The 19,939-nt window shown below is 49.3% G+C and overlaps 1 protein-coding gene across 3 annotated transcripts; it reads left to right on the top strand.

Annotated features, from left to right (window-relative positions):
- The first annotated feature begins 915 nt into the window (after positions 1 to 915).
- Positions 916 to 19,939, top strand: LOC119646473 (zinc finger CCCH domain-containing protein 13-like). 3 transcript variants are annotated; one of them, XM_038046926.1, is made up of 4 exons: positions 916 to 1,074; positions 1,433 to 1,720; positions 15,795 to 16,247; positions 17,344 to 19,939. In XM_038046926.1, exons 2-4 carry the CDS (start codon positions 1,433 to 1,435, stop codon positions 19,810 to 19,812), a joined length of 3,210 nt encoding a protein of 1,069 aa, XP_037902854.1. In that variant the 5' UTR covers positions 916 to 1,074; the 3' UTR covers positions 19,813 to 19,939. The 3 variants fall into 3 exon arrangements, with proteins under 3 accessions (XP_037902854.1, XP_037902853.1, XP_037902855.1); XM_038046925.1 differs by having other exon boundaries at positions 15,795 to 16,463; XM_038046927.1 differs by lacking the exon at positions 15,795 to 16,247.

Raw genomic sequence — 19,939 nt, 5'->3', positions numbered from 1 at the left:
GTCGGTGCGGGGGTTTTCTCGAACACACACGGTGTATCCAAGTCGTATGGTCTCCCAGGCGGAAGTACTAGCGATATTGGAAGTCTGTCGATGGCTGGAGCGTGATTCGAGCCCCAAGCGTAACATAGCCATTCTGACTGACAGCCAAGCGGCCATCAAGGCCTTATATGATACTTAACGACGACATCTTCCCGGCTGGTGGGGCAGTGCAGAGACGCGCTCAACCGTCTGGGCGGCACGCTCAAGGTCACTCTCCTCTGGGTTCCCGGGCATAGGAACATAGAGGGGAATGAGCGGGCTGACGGATTGGCCAGGCAAGGCTCTGCTCTTGGCAGTCCCTCGGCGAATACAGTCAGTGTTCCGCTGGCGGCTGTCGGGGGCCGAGTCTACTCGCACTACCTAGCAGCCGCGGGCCTAAGATGGCGAAGGCTTACAAGCTGTGCCAAATCAAGAAGAATTTGCCCCGCTTATAACATAGCCCGATCACGAGAGCTCCTGTGCCAGACGCTTGCAAATGCATTCAAGATTACGGCGGTCTGCACGGGGCACTGGCCCATAGGGGACCATGCCGCTAGGTGCGGCATACCCTACAACTCATGCACTTTCTCTGCGATTGCCCAGCTCTGGCTAGAGTCAGGCTGCGGACACTGGGTAAACCATTCTTTAGGGGCCTCAGAGAGATTTCTACCTGCAGGGTCAGAGAGAAGATCCGAGCCGGCTGGACTTTGCCTCCCTGCTCCCATAACAACAGTCACGGTCATAGGAGTTTGTGGCATCGAAACGGCCACTGACACCTGCCTACCTACCCTTTGCACTTTCACTTTAATCAAATAGAAATTTCCAAGGCCTACTAGTGACTGAAATGTTACAACATTTTCACAAAAATTCAAAACAATCATAATACATAATGTTTTTATTGGAAACAGTCATGCAATATTCTGGAATTAATAAATTAAAATAATTTTAGTCTGTTGTTTGGGAATGCTAATTTTTAATTTAAATTGAAAGTGTAAACAATTTTTTAACTGGCCTAAATTTTAGTGAAACTTCTAGAGTATAGCTCGGCCCAAAAGTGTAAGTAGAATTATTGACGAATTCATCCATCACAGTTGACAAGTTTGGTACCTAAAATGCAGAGAAATGAGTGGGTTTACAAGGCGCACTCTTTTGTTTCTCTATATCTGAATTTGGCCCCCGGAATACGGAACTAAGGCTTAGTGTTTCCTCATGGGCGTCTGGCTCTCCAGTGACTTCAGCTGGCATAGCTACTGGTCAAAAAATGGACCATGCTGCCTTAGGACGAGGCTTCCAGAGATTTAGTGAATTATATCAACTTTTTCATATCTCTGAAAACCTTCACTATTTACTCTGCATCCCTTTTGAAAACCCCACTTTATCCATCATTGGTTAATTCTAAAATCTCTTTCAACAGATGACAAATACCGAGGTAGACACCAATCAAAATACGCAAAATAATGAGTCTTGCCGTTGTACCGAAAATGAAGGAACCAGTCCTAGCCATGTAGGTGGGGAGAAACCATCTAAGCATGCAGTTGGCGAAACTCAGAACCCGTACCGTAATCCCTCATGCTACGCCGTTGTAGAAAGAACAAAACGATATGTGAACACAATCGCTGGCAAAAACAATGAGAATGTCGCCTTACTCAAGAAAATAGTGAGGGACTCGAATTCGTTGATTGGATACCTTAAAAAAGTCCAGGTCAGTAAAACTTCCTTATTTGGTTATGAAAATAATGATTCAATCGATCAAAGCACAGCTATTACGGGGGGGCGGAGACTAAGATGGGGAATGAATCCTTAGAATTCCATTGCCTGCAACATGACTTTAAGCCATAAGGAAAGAAGCGGTTGCCTGTCGATTTAAAGCAAGATGCCCATCAGTCCTCCAGTCAGCCCATTGAAAACTAAGTCCAAAAAAAAACTACGACATTTCAACTTAGTTGAACTGATGGAGAAGCTTATATGGAATTCGTGACCTAGTCCTTCAGAAGCATCATAGACGTAATTAACACAGTAGTATTAGGTCCTTGCAAGTGCACAATGAAGCTGCACTCCATGAGCTCTTTAGAAAATGACCCATGAAAGACTCCATCACAAAGGATAAAAGCGAAGGAGATATCTGCAGAGAAACTGCTAAACCAACTACACTGATAACGAGGCGAAATAGGCCTGACAAGAGAAATTTACCATGGAATCGACAGAGCCACCTACTCTCGTAAAAGAAAGGGCTGAAAATATCCAGAAAAGTCTTACATCTTTTCTTTGCGCTCTTGCACGTACTTCTCTCAGGAGATGGATTTGTAACCGCACAATTATGTGGATGACCAAAGTCCAGTTTGCCTTCGTCCTGAACATTTCCCGGATTAAGTTTTTTGGGGGCTCACGCCGACCCCCAGGGCCTCGCTCAGACTTCTTCTCTCCTCCTGAAATATCGGGCACTCAAACAGCACATGCTCCGGGTCCTCTGGGATTCCACGGCATCTGTAACAGTTCGGCGAATCATCCAGACCAATACGATGCAGATATGTTCGGTAGCAGGTAAGAAACTGTCGTGTTGTCGGTCAAGCCATTCCCTAATATCAGGAATAAGCTTGTATATCCACCGACCCTTCGACTCATTCCACCGTCGTTGCCAGAGTCTATGCGATTCCTCTTTTGCCGTTCGCCGGTGGTCTGCTTCCGTTCCTGATGGACCCGCCTGCCTCCATCTCTCGCCTGTCGCTAATAGGTCAATAGGGACCATCCCTGCGAATACGATCATCATCCTAACTGGTTCGAGATGCGCTGCATACCCTCAGCGCAATCAGACGATAGGCAGATTTAATCTGCCTCCAGTTCTGTACCTTATCCGGAGCCTCTGCCAACACAGGCGACTCGTACAACAATATCTACTGCGCGACCCCAGCTATCAGCAGTCTGCTACACTATTTCGGCCCACCTACGATCATCATCATCCTAGCAAGGGCCATGGTGGCCTTTGCAGCTTTTCCGCAGACCTACGATATATGCCCTTTGAAACTCAGTCTGGCATCGAGAGTCACGCCAAAGTATGCGATGGTCGGCTTCGAGACGATCATATGGCTTCCAACCCGCCGCCTGATCGTATTTCTTTTCCGATGATTTGTAATGAAAATTGCGTCCCGTCTTTTCCTCCATCAGGCTCAGTCCGGCCCCCTCAAGCCAGGACCTTACGGCCATAACCGTCTGGTGGTGCAAACCTCCACATTCTCCGGTAGTTTTGCAACGATCATTATGGTCAGATCATCGGCAAAACCGACCAATGTAGCCTCCTCTGCTGCGGGAAGCAAGAGGACCGCGTTGTATATCACGTTCCGGACCAGAGGGCCCAACACCGAGCCTTGTGGTACCCCTGCTGTGATGATGCATTCATTGGGCCCGTCCGCCAAGTAACCAGGTGCACTAATTCTGGTCAAATGACCCTTTAATGCGGCCCCAGTCGGCGGAGTTCAATGCATTTTTTATATTCACCGTCACCACGGCACAGGACTTTCCAGAAAGCATTGCTTCTCGAGCCAGGTGTCCAATAAAGATATAGGCCGACATCAGTTTTTGCCTTTTCCATTGTGGAGGAAATACGCCTTCCGCCATACACGCCTCGAATGTATTTATGAACCAGTCAGGTCTGGTCCCCACTGCCAGCTTCAGCGCTTTATTAAGGATGCTATCCAAACCCGGAGCTTTGCCGAATTGAGCTTCCGTTCGATACCTGCTTGCCGTATGATGAGAAAAAAACCTGATTACAATTTGTTCTAGAAGCGGTGGACAGGTTGCCTGGGACGACCTTTGCCCCTGCAACTTCTTCATAACCAGCCCGTAGACCATGCCCCAGGAGTTTATGTTAGTATCCACACACTGTCGTCAAAAGCAATCTCTTTTGCTCCTACGAATGGCCTCCTTTATTCTATAATATTCTATAATCCCATTCGCGCTCCTCGTCATCGGGTCTTCCCCTGGACCGCTGGAACTGCCTTCTTGCTCGATGGCATGCTGATTTTAGCTCCGCGATTTCGCTATTCCACCAATAGTTTGGCTGTTTTCTTGCACGTTCTCGCTTCCGGGGCATAGCCGCGTCCATTGCCTCGGTCACCCATCGCGTGATTCTCGATGCCATTTCGGTCATTGTGCCACTCAGGTCGTCATGACCCGCTAAAGCTTCAGGAAACGTATCCTACTCGAACGCCGTCGTCGTTCAGCCCGTCCTTTCTGCGAGCATTCAACCCGACACTTGGCCGTGGTCGTGTGAGTGTAATGCTCACCGACATACCAGGTCGTTCCCCTCGCCAATGCGGTGCTCACGTACGCGAGGTCAACAATAGAGCCCAGTCCTCTCCCTCTGAAAGTAAATGAGTTCCCAACATTGGCAAGTACAATATCCAACTCAGCGAATGCCTCAAGCAGGGTACGTCCTCTCTCGTTTGTCCTTCGGCCACCCCACTCACAGGCCCCGGCATTGAAGTCACCTGCTATGGTTTTCGGGGTATGACCCCATGCGTCCAGCACCAAATAGTGCGGCATTTCCTCGTGCTGAGCACGTGTTGCGCTAGAAAGAACGTAACGACTGTAACTATGAATCACGGCCAAATTTGCTCTCGCGAAACCAGCTTCCGGAAGCTGCATAACTTCCTGAATGGCCTGCTCGCCGCACGCCCATATCGCTGCTTTACTGGTCTAATCCCTGGTCCAGACACAACCACCGTACTTGCGATATGGTTCACAAATAATGGGAACGTCAATTCCCTTCTCTCGGATGGTCTTTGAGAGGAGGTCTTGCGCCGCCTCACAATTGTCGAGATTGATTTGAATCAATCCCATTTGGGCATTGTATTTAGGGCTCTCCTGAACACTGGACATCTGCTACTGCCAGCAATACGTCGGTTGTCGATGTCCTCCTTTCTTTCGCACAGCATGCATTTCGGGTCAGCTGTGCACTCCTTGGCGATATGTCCATCTCCTCCGCACTTTCTGCACCGCTTCGATCTATCGTGGGCACTGGTGCATGCTGCAGCTATGTGCCCCAAGTCGAGGCACCTGGAGCATCTCTTCATGTCCACTCTGAGCCGACAGTTAACCCAGCTAGTATTTTGAACGCTGTCTCTGCTGGCAGGCTGATAACTGCAGTCTGCGTCCCCCCCCCCCCCCCCCCCCCATAAGCCGTTCGCAGCGATTTGACTGCCGACTCCTGTAGTCCCGGAAGCTCGAAAACATTTTCCAGTGCTGCGGTAACCATATCGATAGTTACCTTCTGCCGTCGTGCGCTTACTTGAACCTGCTGTAACTGCCTGATTCGATTGACGCTGTTTCCTAGATCCCTAAGCTTTGGGTCCGACTTAACTCACTTAAGAATGTCGGCATAAGCTGGTTCGCCCTTTTTGGAAATGACGATCACGTATCCGTATCCTCGTCCTCTCCTTCCTCTTCTTGGAGACAACCTTGCTCCATGCCTCCGTGCCTCGCACATCACAGCTACCGCCTTTTCTTTGACATTTTGGGCTGTCTTCAATGCCTGCTCCAGTTTTTTTTTTGGAGAAAGGTGTTTCATCCTTTTGGGGATCTATTGGGGGTCCAGGTATTTCCCCCACCCTCTCGCGGCTTCCAGCTTTCCAGCGTTCTCGCCAAGTAACCTTTGCAGAGGAGTTATCACCTGTGTCGCCTGGGAGACTTTCTAGCCTGGTTTACACGCTCCTTTCTCTTCCTTGGCTTTGCCATACGCCGTTCTGATACCTTCGACCATAGCCCTAATATTTTGGTGGAAGTTCTTCCTATCTTTTATGAGCACACAGAGCTCCATTATCTTCACACCCAGTGCGGCAAATGCCGCTCCCGGGGTGGTCGTTCGCTCGCTGACATTAGTCACACTCATTATCTGGTATCAGAATCACATCGCTGGGCTTGGCTTCCTTAAATTTCTCCGTCATTGTCTGACAAACATCTCATCCCTCTAGCGATCTCGTTCAACTAGGTGGCGATCTAAGGAGCACTGAACTCCTTCTGAAAAGATCCGGTATCGAATTAGCTGTCCCCTCCTGGGTACCTGCAACCGAAGCAGTACGGTCGCCGGTCATCGTCGGTCAGAAACCGGTGCGTTCGTCCCCAAAAACCACCGAAGTTGGACTTTTCAAGCCCTCTATTGTTGGTGCTGGTATTTTGTTGTATAACCCTCAGTAAAGCTCTCCACTAACTGCTTAACCTTACTATTCTGGCTCTCCAAACAGAACTCTCGTATGTTCAGAATTCTACAGCGCTTGCTCGGTTTGGTTTCGTTCTTCTACTCTACTTATTTCGCCATTCTGTCCCATCGTTAGCAGCCTTACAGTTTTGCACTCTATAATCATATTAGTCACCGTAGGTGGTCCTTTCACTGGCATTTTTACCATGGTTGCCTACAAGGTAAATAGAACCAAAATGAAATAGAATCCAGCAGGCTCAAATCTTCAGAACTAACCTCCATAACATTCACGAAGGAAAGCATTTCTCCCAATCTGGAACTAGAGATCACTTTGAGAGAGAATTGAGAATTGCTTACCTATTGTCCGCAGACTGGCGCTAACTAGAGCTTGGTCGTCGCGGCTCTACAGCCCATTTTAGGTCTTGGCCTTTAGGATGTCTTCCCTCCAACCATTTCCATCCACGCATTGCACCCCCCAATTCTGAAACCCGAGCGATGATGCGCTGTCTTCGCCAACAGAATCTGGCCAGTGCTAACGGGCCTGCTCCCCTTTCGAAAACCCTTATAGGTATCGGCGTTTCGTCCATACGTCGAACGTGGCCAGCTCAATATTACTTCCGAAGTTTGATTAATTTGGAGACTTCAGGGTCGTCAAGCGTCTGATATAACCCATGGTTGTATCTGATTCGCCACTAGTCGTCCTCTCGTTTAGCCCATATTATTCTCCTCAAGACAGCTCCGCCGCCCGAACGGCGGAACTACAGCGGGCGCGTGTGGGATTCACACCCACTAAAAACCACCCCCGGTCTCTCCAGCCCCAGCCCCGAGGGACCACCATTGAGGTATTACTTCGCGGGGTAGGTTTGCTCTTAGGCACTCATCCTTCTCCTATTTGCAGCTTTCCTCCTTCTTTGTTCCTTCAGCAACTCCTCCTGCATTTGGATGATTGCGGAGCCAACCGCAAGCCACTTCTCCTCGGACTCCAGCATCTCAGTAACCAAGCTCTCCGGGGTCCCGCTCCTGCCCAGCACCTGGTTTAAGCTCCTTCTCTCCATCGCAAATCGAGGGCAGTGAAACATCACATGCTCTGGATCCTTCGGTATACCATCGCATCTGGGACAGTTCAGAGAATCATCCAACCCAACCACCGTGCCCCGTGAGGAACTGGGTAATGTGGTAGTTGGTCTCCCCATGTTTTCGCTCAAGCCACACCCTAATGTTGGGAATGAGCCTGTGCGTCCACCGACCTTTCGTAGACTCGTCCCATCTGCGTTGCCAGAGATCATGCGACTCTGACCTTGCCGCATTTCTACGCTGTGCATGCCCCTCCATATGTCTTGCATTGTACAGGACACTCATTTCTTTGGCCAGAATGTCAACCGGGATCATGCCTGCCACCACCAATACTGCCTCATCTGATGTGGTTCTAAAAGCACTGCAAACCCTCAAAGCCTTCCGCCGGTAAACCGAGTTCACCTGCTTCCATCTCTGAGGGTTTGCAAGCGCCTCTGCCCACACAGGCGACGAGTAGAGCAGGATTGAGCGCACAACTCCGGCTAGCACCAACCTCCGGCAATGTTTCGACCCACCAATATTTGGCAACATTTTTACAAGTGCCATGGTGGCACTGGCTGCCTTTTGGCATGCATACTTTAGGTGTTCCCTAAAACTCAATTTGGTGTCAATTATTACCCCCAGGTATTTGATAGCCGGCTTTGATACGACCGTATGTCCACCGACCTCCACTTTTACAGTGTTATTTTTCCTGCGTTTCGTTATTAAGACTGCTTCCGTTTTCGCGTCCGTCAAGGTCAGCCCGGCCTTTTCTAGCCAGGACTTTACCGCTCTCACTGTTTCCGTTGCGTAAACCTCCACATCTTCTGGGTGTTTTGCTGCAACAACCACAGCTAGGTCATCAGCAAAGCCGACAATCGTAGTCCCCTCTGGGACGGGAGAGCATGCACCCCATTATACATGATATTCCACAACACGGGACCAAGTACCGATCCCTGTGGTACCCCGGCTGTGACAATGTACTCTTTGGGGCCCTCATCCGTCCCGTACCAGAGAGTCTTCTCTGAGAGGTAGTTTTCCACCAAATTCGCTAAGTATCCGGGGACACCTATGTCAGCCAACGCCCCTTTAATTCTATTTCAGTTGGCCGAGTTGAATGCGTTTTTGACAACGCCACCACGGCACAGCAGCCGCCAGAAATCAGTACACCTTTTGCCAGGTTTACCACCATGCCAATTGCGTCCACCATAGAGTGGGCACGTCGGAAACCAAACTGGCGTTCCGACAAACCATTGCTGGCTTCGACGATGGGCAGGAGTCTGTTGTAGATGACTCTCTCCATCATCTTCCCCATTGTATTCAACAGGCAGATAGGACGATAAGACGCTGGGTTTCCAGGTGGCTTGCAAGGCTTCGGAAGCAACACCAACTTTTGCTTTTTCCACTGGGCAGGGAATATTCCTTCTTTTAGGCACGCCTCGAAGGTGTTGGCGAAAAGTTCGGGCCTAGTCTTCACTGCCAGTTTCAAAGCTCGGTTGGGGATGCCATCCAAACCTGGGGCCTTGTTGTCACCGAACCTACCACATATTTTCCGCAGCTCCTCCACAGTTACAGGCGGTATTATGCCGTCATTTAGCTGGACTTAGCTGCCTTCCCCTATTTTCGTGGTGAGGGAACAGAGTGGTAACAATCTGTTTCAGGAGGCGCGGACAGGTCACCTGGGGTGATTTCTGCAGCCTTTTCATCACCACCCTGTAAGCCTCGCCCAAGGGTTTGTCGGCATGGTCGCCCAGCTATTTGAAGCAGTTCTTTTTGCTCCTCTGAATGGCTTCCTTTAGGCGGCCACGCAATTGCTTGTGTGCCTCCTCTCGACCGTCGCCACCGGGTTTTCCCCTGAGCCTCTGGCAAAGCCTCCTTGCCCGAAAACATGCGGCTCGCAAACTTGCGATTTCGTTGTTCCACCAGTAGTTGGGTTGCCTACTGGGGAGCAATCGCCTTCTGGGCATAGTAGCATCGCATGCTTCCGTCACCCATCCAGTGATCTGGGTGGCTTTCTCTCCAGCCGTACCATTCAGGGATATGTCGGATTTGAGCACCGCGGAAAACTTGTCCCCCTCGAAAGCTTTCACTGTTCAGCCAAGCATACCACCCGGCATTCTGCGAAAACTCTTTTTCGAGCTCGATCCGCCCTTGATCTCTATGCAGATTGCCTGGTGGTCGCTGTGAGTATAGTCCTCACTGACATGCCAAGCGATTCTACCGGCTAAAGTGGCACTCACGTTTGTCAGGTACACTATAGACCCCAGGCAATATGCTTCAGTTTCCCCACGTGCTTCCAAGAAGCTTACACTCATTTTTTTTTTTTTTTTTTGGGGAGTAGGGTAGGTGAATGCGTTTACGTACAGAGTGTTGGACTCCCGCAACAGCACGCTGGCGGACTACAAACTAAACACCTCCCTGTCATCAGAGAACTAGCCTGGAACCGTTTGACACATTACTTCCGGCTAGCCCTCCCGCTCTCCTGGCTTTGGGAGGGAGGGAAGGGAAGTCAGGGAATTCCTTTCACCAACGGGAGGGGAGGGGAGTTGTTGTTAGTTCAGGGAACCCCTTACCGTCCGATCCCTCTGCCGGTCCAGTTCAATCTTCTTCGTTATAAGAAGAGCCCGAACATAATGCGCAATACGATTCCAGCTGCCAGCGCTCTTCAGTATCTCTCGCACAATGTTTGGAGAGAGCTCCCCTGTGTCTGCATAAAGCTGCTGGCGGAGGCCGTCCCACCTCTCGCAAGAGAAAAAGGTGTGTTCAGTGTCATCCGCCACTCTATTGCAGAACACACAATCAGGAGATCGCGCCTTCCCAACCCTGTGCAGGTAAGACAGAAAACCTCCATGCCCACTTAGAAGTTGGGTAAGGAAGTAATTAATCTCACCGTGCTTTCTGTTCAACCATGGGTCTAATTTGTCGATGAGCCGCGCAGTCCACTTGCCCCTTGGCTCATTTTGCCAAGAAAGTTGCCACTCGCTAAGGGTGCGTTGACGTTCTTCACGGGCAACCACTTCTCTTAAGTTTTCGCCCTTACGGCGAGGCAAGGAGGGCAACGGGGATCACTCCCGCAATCACCATCACAGCCGGTTCGGAGACGGTGCGATAAGCAGACGCCACTCGATGCACCTCCTTGTAAAGGGCATCAGCCCATACCTCCGCACCATAGAGAAGGACTGACTGCGTTGCTCCCATGAGGAGACGTCTCCTAGTTGATATAGGGCCGCCGACATTCGCCATTAACCGACTCAAGGCCGCGACTCCTGCTGCAGCCCTGTCCGCGGCTGCTTTGATTTGCTCGAAGAAGCTCATCTTCGAGTCGAGCATTAAACCAAGATATTTAATCGCTGGTTTTGACTCGCCGATCGATATGGGACGCAAGGTCGGGATTCTCCTTCTAGTCAGGATGACTACTTCGGTTTTTTCCAGTGCAAGGTTGAAACCGTGAGCAGTCATCCATCCGCTTACCCGTCGCATCAATATGCCAAGTCTGCTTTGCGCCTGTTCAACAGTGCGTCCGGCAACAAGTGCCGCAACGTCGTCTGCATAACCGACCAGGCGCGACTCTTCGGGCATATCGAGTCTCAGCAGACTATCGTAGGAAGCGTTCCAGAGGTCCGGCCCTAGAATGGATCCCTGCGCTACTCCCGAGGTGGTTTCCATCCTCCTCTGGCCCTCTAGCGTCTCATAGAACAGGGAGCGGTGTTTCAGATAATCCCTCAATATCCGCAAGAGATAGCTTGACACGTGAAAGGAGTTCTCTAGTGTGCCTAGCATATCTGTCCATTTTACGGAATTGAAGGCATTTCTGACATCAAGCGTTATGAGGAGCACTATCCGTCGAGATCGGCGCCTGTGTGCTCCGGCTCGATTAAACGCATCTACGACCTCCATAACAGCATCCACTGTAGATTTCCCTGTTCTAAACCCGAACTGCCTTGCGGATAAGTCCCCGGCAGCACGGATCGCTTCAGCGAGTCTACCCCTGATGAGCTTTTCGAGCACTTTTCCGGCCGTGTCAAGCATACACAGCGGTCGGTATGCAGACGGCAGCTCCGGCTCTCCTTTACCCTTACTGATCAACGCGAGTCTGGCCACTTTCCAGCGACAAGGAAAAATGCCCTCCTTCAAGCACGCGTTGAACGCTTCGAGCAGCAATTCTGGCCGTTGGCGGAACACCAGTTTGTAAACTTCTACCGGGATGCCATCTGGACCTGGTGCCTTCCTGTTTTTCATAGTGAGAACCGCTTCTTCGAATTCTTCCATTGTGAAAAGGGGGCAATCCACGAGCAATCCACGACGCTTTCCGCGCTATTTACATCAACCCGTACAGGGTCTCTGGGAAACAATGCCCGCATAATGCGGTCCATCTGGTCGGTGCTCAGTATGCAGGGCTTCCGCAGAACCCCGAGTGACAAGCTTATAGCCAAGTCCCCACGGGTCATCATTCACCTCATAAACAAGTTTTTGCCAGCCGCGAGCTTTACTTTTATTTATAGCGCTGCGGAGTCTCCTTTTTGCTGATCTATTTTGTGCCTTTATGGCACATGCCTCCTCGTTGGCGTACAAACGTTGTGCCAAACGGCGGAGCTTATGACACTCCTTCCGTAGGTCGGCAATTTCTGCCGTCCACCAGTACATAGAAGGCTTGTCGCGCCTGGGGCCTCTCCGGGGCATGGAAGCCTCACACGCCGTCGTTATCAGATTCATCACTGAATTTACGACGGTGTCAGCTGCGACACCACCACCCGCCGGAGTGCCCCCCTGCTCCAAGAGCTTCGACGAACCTTCCGATGTTCACCCTCGCGACATTCCACACGCAGGGGGAGCGTCGTGTTGGTGCTCGCCGGCAAGTAGCGTCAAACACTTCGAACGCAATGTACTGATGATCACTTGCCGAGAAGTCTTCTTGGACTCGCCACCCGTCCACCGATGATGCCAGAGATTCCGACGCAAAAGTGATGTCAGGAATGCTTCCTTCACAACCTGGGCGCCGAAACGTTGGCGTGGATCCGGTGTTTAAAATTACGAGCCCGGTTCTCGCCACCATTTCCAGAATCTGTTTCCCTCTGGAGTCTGATTGAGGCATGTCCCATTCAAGAGCCCTGGCATTAAAATCACCGCCAACCAGGATTCGTCCCTCCGTGCTCGAAACGGCGTCCTCCAGAGCATCAAGCCGGCGCCGAAAGTCCGGCATTGTCTTATTCGGCGTCAGGTAAACGCTAAAAAACGTTCTCCCTAAACACCGGATCCAGAGAAATCCGTCCCCCCGGCCTTCGGCAAGAGCACGAAGTCGAACGTCGTCCCGAACCCAGATGGCAGCGGTGCCAGATAAGTCGAGATACCATGAGGACGGGTCCTTGTTTCGGTATTGCTCGCTAATCAGCACTAGATCAGCATTTACTTCCGCAGCGAACTGTGCTAGCAACTGGTGAGCGGTTGCACTCCGGTGCATGTTAATTTGTAAAGTGCGGATCATGGCGTTTGCTCTCTAGCCCTCTCCAATTCCGCCCTGAAGGTCGGACACCGTCCCGGGCCCGCAGTGTGTGCGACGCTTTCGCCAGACGCGCCACGATCCCTACAGAGAACACAACTCTCGCTTTCCTTCCAAGTCTTCGCTTGATGACCCGCTTGGCCGCATCTCCGGCATGCTGTCCTCCTGTCCGGACCCTTGTAAGCTGCTGACGTGTGTCCATAGTCCAGACACCTGTAGCACTTGGTGGGGGACTATCCGCATTCGTACCCTGCATACTACCCATCCGATTTTGATTCTCCCGCTGTTAAGGATTTTCCTCGCATATTGCTCGGGGACTTCCACCACGGCGAGCTTTTGGCCTCGAGCATTTACAGAGGTAATACCTACCCGGGCATTGGTCACCTCTGGACATTCACGCTTTAGCGCCTCCTCTACTTCGGCCTTTTCTGTGAGGCAGTCAAGATCCCGTATTTCTAGAGAGCACATCGGTTCTAGGCTGGAAACAAGAGCCTTCTCCCCCAATAGCCCCTTGACCGCTTCGCAAAACGTGCTCTTGTTGGTAGTCTTTGGGCCCAGTTCGACGAGAACTCCACCACTCCTCGTTTTCCGTATCGAAGACACCTCTGCTCCGCTCTCCTCGGATTTCACCCTGTAGCGGATTTCACTAAGGACTTCCGCAAATGTCTTCCGTCGGATTAATGAGCAGAGCCGACGGTCTAGTCCTTCTTCGTTTCCTCGTTTTTTCCGCTACTGGCTTTGGGTTGGCAGCCTCCTTGTTTTTGGACAGACGTGTCTCTGGCGACGGAGTTCGTTGTTTCTTTTTATCCTTTTTCGCCTTCTTTTTTTGGGCCTTGGAGACTACTTCGATAGAGTCTCCTTCAGGCACGTCGTCCTCCTTCCGCTTTTTCCCCAGTTCACTTTGCAGAGGGCTATCTGCGGTCCGTTTGACGCAAGCAGCATTCTCAGCGACTGTTTCTGTTCTACAATCGTCTTCCGCTGCTCTCCACGTTCGTCTATAGAAGGAGATGCGGTCCAATAGTTCCTCCAGTTTCATCAACCCGTTTTTGACGCCTTTGCTGACGTTCCTCTGAGGGAACGTTGCCGACCGCATACGTTTCACCACTGCTGCGCACTTTCTGATGAGCATTTCCTCTTCGGCTCTAGCGAGGACGGTCGAGTGCACTTCCACTCGATTTGTGTCCAAATCCATCTGCTCAGGACTAGCGTTTCTCACTGAGCTTACTTCCAGAACAGAGGCACTGCAAGGTAATGGATTTGCCACCTCCGCACGGTCAGTTGCGCCACTTGATAAGGCTTCCTCTTTATTTGGACGCCCCGGTGTCTCATCGGGTATGTCAGCCCTCGCTGCCTCTTTCGCTTATCGCTGCGGTGAACGACGAATTTTTGTGCTCCGCCCAAACGCCCCCAGCTCTTCCCCCTTGTCTGTTGTTTCGTCGTTTTTTTTTATAATTTTCTGAATATTCTCCATGAAAAAGTAACCAGCGCATCGTGTGCAAGGGAGCGGACCGCAATAGTCAAGAACGGGTATACCCTCGGGGACACAGCCCCTACCCCAGTTCCCTGAGGCCTGACCTACGCTTAGCTGATCCCGGAATTCATGGACGGATCAGCGCTCGCTCGGGGCAACGCGGTCTACTAACACCGGTTCAATGCACACTTCCCGTCCAAGGTCCCGAAGGGGCTGGCTCTTCCCAGTGTGTCCCGACGTTTACCGGTCATTCGCGGTTCGCTCTTCACCGAGAAGCTTTCTCGAGGCTACTACCTAGGACGCAGGTATGCTGCCAGCTAGGGGGCAGAACTACTTACTCGGGGACCTCGGGGACGTCACACCTCGTATCGTAAGCGACCCGTTAAAAGTCGCTAACGACCCCTGAGGGAAAGGGAGTGAAGTTTAATTCCTCTCTTAGTGTGTCTACAAGATATAAGAAAATATGGAATCAAGGAAACTGGGCGTAGCGACACCTACGTACCACCGTTGTCGATTCTTAGCAATATGCTTCGGTTTCCCCACGTGCTTCCAAGAAGCTTACACTCATGCTCTACAGCTAAATGTCATGGCCCACGCGACAGTCAGCTATCGGTTTCCATTGCATAGCGTAGCCCACAATCACCTATTCACTGCCACTTTCGCCTTCTAGTCATCGTGAGGACGATTTTCTGGCCCCTGTGCCAACGGAATTTATCATGGTATCCTCTCAGGTCAAATTAACCTTATGACACGGAGAAGGCATGAGTTATTAGAACTTGACCCTATGCGGGATTGAAGTCCAACAGATTATTGACGGTTAGAAGGTGACAACAATTATCCCGGATAAATTTCAACATATCCCGGAAGGATCATGGAATACCCTGCAACCGAAAAGTGGATATGAATACCGAATGCAGGCTAATGAAGTCTTAAAATGTTAGAGCAAGTAGATTCCGATTCCGTAGCCTACACAATGACGAAATCTATGAGCGATACCATGACCGTCCGGTTGTGGATAAAATCCGGCACAATAGGTTACGGTGGGCGGGTCACTTAATCCGTATGGATGAGGATGATCCCACCCGGAAAGTCTATAAGGGCAATATCTATGGTAGAAAAAGAAGACGAGGCAGACCCTGCCTAAGATGGAGCGATGGCGTGGGTCAGGACGCCAGACAGCTTCTAGGGATATCGAATTGGTAGACCTCGGCGCAAAACCGGGATGTCTGGAGTTTCTTATTAAGGCAGGCCTAGACCGGATACCGGTTGTTGCGCCGTTGATGATGATGATGAAGTAGAAAAGTTTCACAAAAGAGTTCACCAGCTTTACTAGAAAAATGTCCTATTCTATAGGGAGGTCCAATGTTTAGTACCAGCAATAAGGAAAATTCCTGCAAGAAGGTTTTACAGGCACTTCCCTCACAGATGTCAGAATTAACTGTTTTTACTGCGACTAGAAGAGTCCTCCAATCGTTACTCAATACAATAAACATTTTGCAGCCTTTTCTACCAGAATCGTCCAAATATTTGTGGCCTATTGACCTATTTCCATTTTCAATCTGCAGGAACCTTACAGCCCATCGGGTCCCCCACCATGGCAACAAGCTCATAGAGGACGGGGTCGCTCACAGCGTCCATATTACCCGGGTTATTCGGAGGACTCATATTCAGACTTCATTTACGACCCCTATGATTTCCATAAGCCACCAAGAAGTTGGCGAAAACCGCCTGTTTGGCCGAGACGAAAAAGACCATGGGAATATTGGAGGGAATATTCGCGTGATCTGTTCGAATTCTGCAAACCATATTGCCGAGACTATTCGACTGGCGACGAAGAGTACAGATATCGAGGGCGCTTATATGATCCTTATGACTTTGATGATGCTAGACCAATAAGCAGAACGGGATCTATGAAGGGAGAAACTACTCGAACGAAAAAACCGAAGGACAAAAAGGATCGAAAAAGATGTGACAGAAAGGAAGACAATGGTTCCCAGTATTCAGGCCGGGTCTCCGAGTTAGGCAGAAAATCTAAACAAGATTGTTGTCTTAAGAAAAAACAAATGAAGAAATACTTATCTGATGAGTTTGGACATTCTGGTGAACCTAAAAGCCGGAAAGACCGGGATTATAGAGAAAGAACGGAGGATTGTCGAAAATATTCCAGTGTAGCTCCTAAAGAGCGCAGTAAGCCGGATCATAAGAAGCGAATGGAGGGACGAGAGGGAAGAAAGGTGAGAAGCCAGTCTAGGCGATCTACTGATATAATTTCAGGTGAACCTATAGAAACGGGTAAGCCAAAGTGTATGGAGAAGAGCAGAAAGGCGAGAAGTAAATGCAGGCAACCTGCTGATATCTCTGATGGACCTAAGAGACAGGATTGTTCGGGGCGGGGAGAGAAATCTGGACGATATGTATAACCTCTGATGAACTCATTAAACGGAATCGACGAACCTATGTGGGAAAGGTCCTCTATGAATATTGATCTATGGTAAATTGTTAGATAGTATCATATGGAATGTCTGGAAAGTGGAGTCAACAGGATAAGGATAAGAACAAATCAATCAACTCATCTCTGTGGTACCCATTAGCGTTAGCTTCCGGTGAAGATTTGAATCAATCGGATGAACCAAGTACAGAAATGAGAAAGAAGGAAGCTGAAGGATTCAGTGGTGCAAAGAATAATCTGTCTGGTAGCAGAGGCCAAGTCCTTAAAACCAGGATGGCGTTCCTGGAAAACGCTAGTTTGAGAATTATACGTTGTCTAACACATGTCAGGCAAAAACTGAGCCACCCACTTTTGCACTTATCAAGAAAGCCTATCATGGACCTGAAGACTACTGCATATAAATTCTTAACCAATCTTCCAATTGTTTCCAGGATTTTGTGTTCTAACACTTTAGAATCTTTGATAAACTGTATAAACGTCGTCTGAAATAACGACACTGACGACTAATCCAAAGTACCCTTCAGGCTTTTTTCAAGTACGCCTCTTGATCAGATTGAATTTCTTTCCGCAATCTTCGTCGATATTATTAAAGACTAACCAGTAAATTTGCAAAACACTCTTCGTAATGTTCCACCTAAATAACGTTCTCCGTTTTCAATCCGCAGGAAGCTTGTTACTATCAAGCGCAAAATATATCTACGGATAGAGTAGAAGGCAAACGAGGTGGATTCGACGAAGATAATTCACAAGGAGAAAGTTCTAGTTTTCGGGGGAGACACAAGAAAGATTCACGAAAACGTGGAAATAAATTATGCACACAAAGGATATCAGGTTTTGAACTAAGTTCAGGAGGAGAAGAATTTATGGAGAAGGGTCGAGAGAGACTTCCTTCTAGAGGAGGCCCTCATGATAAACACCCTCCAAGAGGAGATCCTCGTGATAGAATTCCCCCAGGACGAGATCCACGTGACATACATCCCCCAAGACGAGATCCTCGTGACATACTTCCTCCAAGAAGAGATCCACGTGACATATATCCCCCAGGAAGAGATCCTCGTGACATATATCCCCCAAAAAAAGATCCTCGTGACATACTTCCCCCAAGGAGAGATCCTCGAGACCTACTTCCTCATGAAAGACCTCCTCGAGACCTACTTCCTCATGAAAGACCTCCTCGAGACCTACTTCCTCATGAAAGACCTCCTCGAGACCTACTTCCTCATGAAAGACCTCCTCGTGACATATATCCCCCAGGAAGAGATCCTCGTGACATATATCCCCCAGGAAGAGATCCTCGTGATATATATCCCCCAAGAAGAGATCCTCGTGACATACATCCTCCAAGAAGAGATCCTCGTGACATACTTCCTCATGAAAGAGGTCCTCGTGACAGACTTCCTCCTGGTAGAGACCCTCGTGACAGGCTTCCACCTGGAAGAGATCCACGTGACAGGCTTCCACCTGGAAGAGATCCACGTGACAGACTTCCTCCTGGAAGAGACCCTCGTGACATACTTCCCCCTGGAAGAGATCCTCGTGACATACTTCCTCCTGGAAGAGATCCTCGTGACAAACAACCTCCTGGAAGAGATCCCCGTGACAGACAACCTCCTGGAAGAGATCCCCGTGACAGACAACCTCCTGGAAGAGATCCCCGTGACAGACAACCTCCTGGAAAAGAACCTCATGGGAGTGATCATGTTTCCACAGAATCAGAAACGGAATCTTTCGATTCCGAATCAAGCGAAGAACTAGATTCAGGGTATGAAATTAAGAACAGATGCATTAGACCATCTAGCGATAGCTCAAGCCAACCATCATTAAGCGAAATCCTAGTAGCCAGTCAGGAACAACGAGGAAAGGTAAATCGTCAAACACAATCACAAAATCGAGGACGACTGCCTGGAGTGAAAGAATCTGCAAGAGGACCACTTGGAAAAGGTCACCGCCCAGAAGCTGATCGTCGAAGAGAACCTCATGGAAGAGTACCCTATGGAAGAGAACCTTATGGAAGAGAACCTTATGGAAGACAACCTTATGGAAGAGAACCTCATGGAAGAGAGCCACGTGGAAGAGAACCTCGTGGAAGCGAACCTCATGGAAGGGAACCTCGTGGAAGCGAACCTCATGGAAGGGAACCTCGTGGAAGCGAACCTCATAGAAGAGAACCTCGTGGAAGCGAACCTCATAGAAGAGAACCTCATGGAAAAGAACATCGTGGAAGACATGGTTCCCGCGGCGACCCTCGACATCCACCTTCAAGCGAATTGAGCTATAGCGATCTGAGCATTGAAAGTGCACCACCAAAACTACCTCGTAAATCAACAGAGAAAGATAGCCCACGAAAAGGCTCAACGAAAAAAGAGCATGAAAAAGAACAAGGGCGTGGACGAGAGCGAGGATCTGAAAAAGAACGAGGACGTGAAAGAGACAAGACACGAAAAGAAGATTATCAGAAGAAAATCGAAGACAGACGAAAATCCAAAGGGAAAAAACCGAACAAGGGAAAACGACGTGAGGAAGACAGTTCTAGTTCTAGTTACTACGACACTTACATCGGTGGAAAAGATACTTTCGATATAATTCCAGATGCTGACCCTGGTCCGGCAGGTTCTACAGCACTTCCCTCCGAGTTTGATCAACCAATAAAAAAACGAAATTTAGAAAGAACTCAAAGTATGAAAGCTACCGATATCGGACCATACAACAATTTCCCGAATGAACCAGACTTACGAAAAGTGTTCGGACCTATTTGTCAAACCGTTTTCTACACACAAAATAAACCAGAAGACATCATATCGCATATCATGAAAGAAGTCAAGGAAAGAAAGCCTGGTGAACCGTTCTATATGCCTTATCGTTTTTGGCGGTACGAAGAAAGTGAGGAAGCCGTAGTAAAACTTGAACCACGTTTGATTCCACCCCCTGAAGGCATAAAATTGACGTTTAACTTTAAGAACACCGAAGATTTCGACAAATCTACCAAAGTTCTCCTGCCGGAAACAATGGGACATCTTGATACTCATATCAAGGAGGTTCTTATGTGGGAAAAGGAAGTAGTGGAAATGGTAAAAAAGGCACAAACCCAATACGACCAGTTCTGGAAATTTGTCATGAAAGAGAAAGACTCCTGAGGTAGGGTGGGTGCAGGTTTCGCAATAGCTGTCATTCCTTCATAATTACAATTCACAGCTTCGAGTATTTTAACTTTTTAGAATGTTCAAAAATTTTATTTTGTGTTTTAATAAATTCTTAGTACAT

This window comes from Hermetia illucens, chromosome 1, assembly GCF_905115235.1.
Source record: "Hermetia illucens chromosome 1, iHerIll2.2.curated.20191125, whole genome shotgun sequence".
Classification (NCBI taxonomy): domain Eukaryota; kingdom Metazoa; phylum Arthropoda; class Insecta; order Diptera; family Stratiomyidae; genus Hermetia; species Hermetia illucens.
This window is presented reverse-complemented; position numbering and strand designations above follow the sequence as displayed.